The 7,807-nt window shown below is 45.6% G+C and overlaps 1 protein-coding gene across 1 annotated transcript in view; it reads right to left on the bottom strand.

The window, feature by feature from the left end:
• Positions 1 to 416: 416 nt before the first annotated feature.
• The window catches only part of LOC119411473 (neurofibromin), a gene marked incomplete at its 5' end in the record, with an annotated part of 127,495 nt that continues 120,104 nt past the window's right edge, over positions 417 to 7,807 (bottom strand). The window contains 7 exon segments of the mRNA XM_037678424.1: positions 417 to 568; positions 1,173 to 1,235; positions 1,857 to 2,045; positions 2,454 to 2,633; positions 3,582 to 3,715; positions 4,551 to 4,566; positions 4,613 to 4,655. Coding sequence (XP_037534352.1) covers positions 417 to 568; positions 1,173 to 1,235; positions 1,857 to 2,045; positions 2,454 to 2,633; positions 3,582 to 3,715; positions 4,551 to 4,566; positions 4,613 to 4,655 — 777 coding nt within the window.

A 7,807-nucleotide genomic window follows, 5' to 3' on the forward strand; every position in this document is an offset into this window, starting at 1 on the left:
ACAGTTTTCCATCACACTCAAAACAACATCATTCAATGACAACAAATGACCCAAGCCCTCATCCTCAGCCTTGGCCAATTGCTCAGATTGCATAAATGTAAGGATATAATCTATGCAGCTTTCTTCATCAGCTGAACTCAGCTTGTCTGCTCTAGGCCGCTTTGTTCCCAATGTCCTTGCAACCTTGTAGGCTTGAGAACCAGACAGCTGGAACAGATTATTTTTGATGCCCCAGATCAGTTCCTTGCGTGTTACTGTCATGGTGTGTGTTGACGTGCTGCCCCGGATGCCAGTTTGGTCCCCTCGAAGATCAAGACCCTCTTCCTCTGGTCTCCTTTCCTGGACACCAAATGGCCAGCTCCTTAGCTGCAGTCACGTCGCCTTGCTTCTGTGGTCACACACTGGATGGCACCTTCCTACAACAGCAAGTAGTTGTTCTGGTCCCGGTGTTCATGTATCACTGGATCAGCAGCCGGTACATCTAAAGCTGTGGCGCCGATCCCGGACGAGCCCCCATGAATCTGTTGCAGGTCCCGGATGGAGGGACAGGCAGACAGATACAAATAACCTGTTTTAACAGGAGAAATGAGTGAGCCACAGGAGACGGTGTTGTTGTGCTGGTAGCTCTCATCTGAATTTATTCCAGGTTATATCAATAAAGTCATTATACAACTTTGAAAAATTATGGTGATTATACATTCACACTTCTAATAGTACATCTATAGCACAACATCAGCTTTTTGCTATATCAGGAATTCTTACCTTATAAATTAATGCACATTCCAGACAGCTATCTAACACATATGCATTCTTTAAGAGCTATATGGGAAATCCTCTGAGCAGATAACCGAGAGCTTATAAACTAACTAAACTATGACAACACAAAATAACACAAACCTAATACACTGGGGACAAATGTCATGACACGCTTAGCAGACCAATATTTTTACACGGGAGTTCGTAAAACCAATTCAGAAAAACTATGAATCTATAAACGTCCAGCACCGTGTCGAACACGGGTTTGCTAAAGCTAACACGCACGTGCTTCATGCTGACATTCAGGTTCGACATTTTATCATATTTATCCCGGCATAAGATGTCCCAAACATATCTCAATAATGTTAACAATCATGTTCATTGCGTATCAGCTTACTGCTTATACCTGAACTAACCTGTTTTAACAGGAGAAATGAGTGAGCCACAGGAGATGGTGTTGTTGTGCTGGTAGCTCTCATCTGAATGGAGGGGAGCTTTTTCGACACAGAAATGTTGGACCGTCAGTCCCGTAATGTCCCACTTCTGCCATCTAGCGGCGCATTTGTGCTACTGCGTGATATTGCTCCAAAAATGTCAAAACAGGGTCAAATTCTAAACTAAAATCACAATTAAACCAAATAAATGTGACTACACTTTGTGGGGGTCACACACTCCCCAACAAAGAAAATGACTCCCGGCATTAAAGAAAGCGTCAAACTTTCACTCTTGAACTTAAACCATCACAAATATTATATCTTGAACTACAGTTTTACTTTTTTTTTTTTTTAAGTATTCATGGATGTATGGGTATATGTGTCGATATGTAAAGGAAGGGACAGTGAGTGCAATCATGACAGGATAAGGTAGTGATGTGTACGATGCGTGACAGGGTGTGTAATGTATCACTGGGACAGAGGATATACCCCATGGTGGAAATGCTGGTGTCCCACAAAGTCCAATAGTGTTCAATGACCCCTGAGGCTGGTAAGATGCCTGGCCAAAGGACTCATACGTCAATGTCTTTTGGGGTCTCCTCTCTCGTGCTGATCGCCTGGCTGATTGGGACTGGACTGAGGTCGGTCGCTCATCATTGGTGTCACATATGGCAGAGCCATCTTCCTCTCCAGTGTCCTCTTCATAGTCATCTTTTGCGATTTGTGCATAGTCATTGTCACCTGTCCATTCCAGCTCACTGGACTGATCTTCCTTCCTCATCACAGGCTCCTCTGCTGTGAGCATAGGCTGCAGTCTGGCTCCTCCTGTTGGTGTAGTTTCCTGAGTCGATTTGCCTGGGGATGGAGAAATCACTGCTTGTCCCTGGGGCACATAGGGAATCATGGTGCGAGATCTGTGTGATTCAGCTGGTCTGGACACTCTTAACCAGTATTGTGTTCTGGAAACACCATCATCAGAGTCAGACGAATCACTGTGTTGGCATGGTTCTCTCTGTCCATGCTTTTCTGCTTGACTCTTTCTCTTGTGCCTTTCTCTGGTTTATGTTTTGTTCTGTAGCTGTTCATGCATGCTCACAGGCAAATAATTTACAAGGTGGAGGAGGTTTCTGTGAAGGGTACGTATTTTACTGCAACCTGTTTCAGGACATACTTTGTAAATAGGGCTGTCATTCACTCGTTCTTTAACAACATGCACTGTTTGTTCCCAATAGGACCTCAGCTTTCCTGGCCCTCCTCTTTCACCCATGTTACGAACCAAGACCCTGTCACCGGGCTGCAGAACGACTCCCTTCACATGACGGTCATACTGCTTCTTGCCTCGTGTACTGGACTGCTGGCTGTTCTGAGCTGCTATTCTGTAGGCCTCTCTCATCCTCATAGCCCATTTGTTTGCGTATTCTCGGGATGTTTCTGGCTTCTTTTCTGTGGTCAAACCAAGAAGCAGATCTACTGGGATGCGAGGGTGGCGCCCAAACATGAGGTAATGGGGTGAGAAACCTGTAGCCTCGTGTCTAGTGCAGTTGTATGCATGCACAATCTGTGGTAAGTGTTCCTTCCAGTTACTCTTTTCTTCTTCTTGCAGTGTTCTCAACATCTAAAGCAGCGTCCTGTTGAATCTCTCAGCTGGGTTGCCCTGCTGATGGTACGGGGTCGTTCTGGAGTGGTTCACCCCTGCCAGCTTCTGCAGCGTGGTAAACAGGGCATTTTCAAATTCCCGTCCCTGGTCATGGTGCAGTCTGCCCGGGAACCCAAACCGCGGGATAAAGTCATTAAATATTTTTTCTGCAGCTGTTCGTCCTGATTTATTTCGTGTTGCATACACCTGAGCAAACCTACTGAAGTGGTCTACACATACAAGTATGTAGTCGTACCCCCCTCTGCTCTGCTCCAGGTGCTTGAAATCTATAGACACAAGTTCAAATGGTGCACTAGTCACAATGCTCCCCATTGGCGCTCTGTCATGAGTGACAGGTTTCTTCTGCTTTATACAAGGACACTGTCTGGTAACATGGGCCTCAATGTCCTTTTTCAAGTAGGGCCAATAGAAACGTTCTCTTGATAATCCAATGACTCTCTCTGCTCCTAAATGGCCCATGTCATTGTGCAGGTGTTTAAGCACAAGAGGTCAATACTCAGCAGGTAAGACCAGCTGTTTCCGCCCTCCAGCTCTCCTGTACAACAAATCAGACTCTATGTGCAACTTTCCCCATTCATGCATCAATCTTCTCACAGGGGCACTGACTTTCTTTCTGTATTCTCCTGTGAACACTGCTTTTGACTGTTTCAGCTTTATGATCTCTTTTATGGCCTCATCTCGCCTCTGGGCTCTTACCAGTTAATTTTGGCTAATGGTAGGTAGTGCTGTTTTACCCGTTGAGTCTGGATCCTGGGCCAGGTTGAGAGAAGCAACATAGGCAACATCATGCTTTTTGGCAGCCTCACTTCCTTCCCACATAGAATGGATGGCATCCCTGTTGAGTTCTTCAGTGCACTCCTCCATGTAGCTGTGGATGTCAAGTGGGAGACGGGAAAGGGTGTCATCATCTGCATTGACTTTTCCTGGTCTGTATTTTATACTGAACCTGAAGTCAGCAAGCTCCCCCACCCACCTGTGGCCAGCTGCATTCAGTTTTGCTCTGCCCATCACATAAGTAAGTGGATTATTGTCTGTGTACACAGTGAAGTGTGGTGCATAGAACAAATAATCCCTGAATTTTTCACACACCGCCCATTTTAATGCCAGGAACTCCAGCTTTCCAGAGTGGAGATTGTAGTTCTTTTCAGCGGGAGTCAATGTCCTTGAGTCATATGAAATTACTTTAAGCTTTCCACTCTCTCACTGGTATAAGACTGCACCAAGCCCCTGTTGGCTGGCATCTGTGTGAAGGACAAAGGGCAGCTCAAAATCTGGATAAGACAATACAGGTGGATGTGAAAGGATATCAATAAGCTGCTCGAGGGTGGTCTTGTGAGTATCGCTCCACTGAATGGGGGTTTTTGATGACAGCTGTACTCCTTTACCCCTTTTCTCTTTCCTCTGTGCAGTATCTGGGAACTCTTTAACTTGTAGCAGCTCATACAATGGCTTGGCAATCCTGGAGAAGTCTTGAATATATGTTCGATAATAACTCAAGAACCCCAATAACTGCCGTACCTCTCCCACTGTGGTAGTTTTTTTTCCTTGAGAGATACTACAGCCTGTATGTCTTGCGGGTCCACCCTCACACCCTCAGCTGAGACCAACCTCCCTAGGTATCTGACCTCTTTCTTGAACAGCTCGCATTTTGTAGGCCGCAGTTTAACCCCATGGTGTTGCAGAGCTCTCAGAACACGACGTACTGCATCAACATGCTCACTGAAAGATTTAGAATAACACAGAATGTCATCAAGATAAGGGATACAGCATTCATCACGCAGTGTGGTGAGCATCTCCTCCATGCTGCGCTGGAATGCAGCAGGGGCATTACAGAGGCCAAACGGTATCCGCACCCATTCATATAGGCCCCAAAGGGATATTAAAGCTGTCGTGGCGGGATCCTTCAGCCATGTAGCCTTGGTGGTATGTCTTTCCCTGGTCTAGAATGCTAAACCAACTCTGGTCTCCAAGAGTGTCCAAGAGGTCCTGGATGCGAGGCAGTGGGTGTCGATCAGGTACTGTTTTCTGGTTCAACAACCTGTAATCAATACACAGTCTGAGTGTTCCATCTCGTTTTCTGACACAGACTACTGGTGCTGAAAAGGGCGACCTTGACCTAACAATCCAGCCTTTGGCAAGAAGATCTTGGATGTACTGCTTAACTTCTTGGTAGAGCGATTTGGGGATAGAGGTATAGGACTTTTGGACAGAAACTTCATCTTTGAGATTGAGGACCATTTGGAGACTGGGTATGTCACCAATATCACTATCATTTTGAGCAAAAGCCCCTGATTCCTGAAACAGCATCTTTTTCGCCTCTTCTTTTTGCTTATCTGTTAGTTGACTGACATCCACTGGTGGGTGCCACAGTGGTGTGGAAGGTGGCGCCTGATTTTGGCTGTTTGCTAGCAAGGGACTAACAGTGTTTACATAGGGGAAATTCTCACCACTTTTAGGACAATCTGTCTCTATGACTTTAACAATGGGTTCAATGCTGCCTAAGACGGTTCGCCCTGGCAAAGTCACATCATGATTGGAGTGATTTGCGATAGGTACTTTGATGAAGGGTCTGTCTGTTTTGTGAATCACCACTAGTCCTGCCCCAATACTCAAGCTCCCTAACCTCACACTGTCAAGGGTGGGCTCAAAAAGCACAAATGGCTCTGAGGGGTTAATGTCTGCTGGAACTTGGCATGTAATATAAGCTACATGGCCTGCTGCAATGGTGACTTTCTTAAAGCCGATTTTCACTGTAGCATGTTCTTCGTTTGGAACCTTCTGAGTCTGAATGAAATTGACTATGGCCTCTACACCGCCATTATCAATCTCCATTGCACCGGCAAGGAGGGTAGACATAGTGGACATAAACTTTGGCTGACTCTCATTGTTTTTAATGAGCACCTGAATGACATTAAAGCCAATTATCGGCCTATCTAATACCAGGCGACTAATTAAAAACGGCACCTGAATGGATAAGTCTGGATCATTATTACCTTGCAGGTTCACCACCACTTTCATCCACCCATCATATGGAATGTCATCACCAGTGACTGCAGAAACATGGAGAGGGTCATCCAATATTTCGCTGAGTGGTTGAACATCTTCACCAGGTAAGTACTTTTCCTTCCAGGCACGTTCAAGTAGGCTCACATTAGCTCCTGTGTCCAGTAGGACGGTGGTAGCATAGCCAGCTATACTACACTTTAATAGAGATTTGTGGCCAATGAGTGGGGCTGTCAACTTGCATGGCTGTGCCACATTGTTGGTCTTATACGGCTTTCCTTGGATTTATCTTGTGTTGATGTTGTGTTTTGGTTGGGTTGGGACATTTGTCCAGAACCGGTCAGAGGTTGTCCCTCTGCCTTGACCGGGTCCCGTTTCCCGACTGCTTTGATCTCTTCAAACAACCAACAGCTCGATGGCCTTCCTCTCCACAAATGAAGCAGTGGCTGCAATCTGGATTAGCCAATGTGACACATTTGGGACAACCATATGGCTTTTGTGCTTTTCTCAATGGCCTGGGTTGGTCAGATTGACGGTGATGAGTGAGGGGAGCATGCTGTACCAGTCTTTGGGTCTGTGTCACTAACAGTTTCAAGGTTTCCATTGCCTGCGTCAGGGCTTCAACTTGTGTCCTCAGCCTCTGTATTGTATCGTCACTATTGCTCACAGTTGTGCTAACTTGGGCTTCAACTTATAATCTCTGGCTAGGATCAGCCTGAGCGCTGTAAGCTTGAGTTACTTTGCGTGTAGTGGTGCGGCCCAACCTGCGCTTTCTCTCACTTTCCTCGGTTGTAGTCTTGATTACTTGTCGCAGCAGAGCCTCATCAGATATGGTAGGTTGGGAAAGGAGTGGCTTGAGCTCCTGTCTAACATGCTCATATTTCTCCCCAATCCCCTGACATATTGTGTTTAAGAATATGCATTGTATTGTAGATGCATCGTATTTGACAGCAGAGGCTGTATGTTTAACAGTGAACATTATTCTTTGTTTGAGCTCAACCATTCTATATAAGAATTGCTGTGGTGTTTCATTTTCATGTTGTTTAGCACACAATAGGTCTTGAAAAATTTTTGTTCCGCTCTTTTCACCAAGATGGGACTGGAGGAAGCTTTTCAGCTCTGTGATGGTGAGGTCTTCTTTATTTGTCAACATATCTCTGAAGTTGCCAGGTTTGATTGCACGGAGTACCCCTCTTATGACCTCGCCCTCAGTATGTCTCTCTTTGAGTCCTTCGTCAATTTGTTTGCATATGCTGTTATATGTGATGTCAGAGGTAGTGTCACTTACTTGGCCTCCATTTATCCTGAACTCTTTTCGCTGGAGATAGGCAAGATCTTGTAGAGAGACCAATTTATCTAGCGTGTGGCGTGGCAGAAGGTTAACAGGACTCTGATGATGTGGCAGGCTACTGGGCTGGGTTGTGTTAGTCCCTGAAGGGTCTCCAACCTGCTGGCTATCTAGTAGGCCTGTTCCCACAGATGTGGCCATTAAGCTTGGTGCTGTGGCTGCCGTGACAGTACATTCTTGTATCTTCTTGCCCAGTTCTTCATACATCAGTTGTAGCTGTTCCATATTTGGCATGGTCATGTGAGTGTGTGAGCTGGGATTATGTGATTCTGTAGTGAAATGTGGTGATGTGTACTGTAGAGGTAGATGTTTGCAAATCCTTATCTGAAATGATAGGCATTTCAACTGAATCACAGTTTTCCATCACACTCAAAACAACATCATTCAATGACAACAAATGACCCAAGCCCTCATCCTCAGCCTTGGCCAATTGCTCAGATTGCATAAATGTAAGGATATAATCTATGCAGCTTTCTTCATCAGCTGAACTCAGCTTGTCTGCTCTAGGCCGCTTTGTTCCCAATGTCCTTGCAACCTTGTAGGCTTGAGAACCAGACAGCTGGAACAGATTATTTTTGATGCCCCAGATCAGTTCCTTGCGTGTTACTG

Source organism: Nematolebias whitei, chromosome 6, assembly GCF_014905685.2.
Source record: "Nematolebias whitei isolate Nwh7 chromosome 6, NemWhi1, whole genome shotgun sequence".
In the NCBI taxonomy this organism is placed as follows: Eukaryota; Metazoa; Chordata; class Actinopteri; order Cyprinodontiformes; family Rivulidae; genus Nematolebias; species Nematolebias whitei.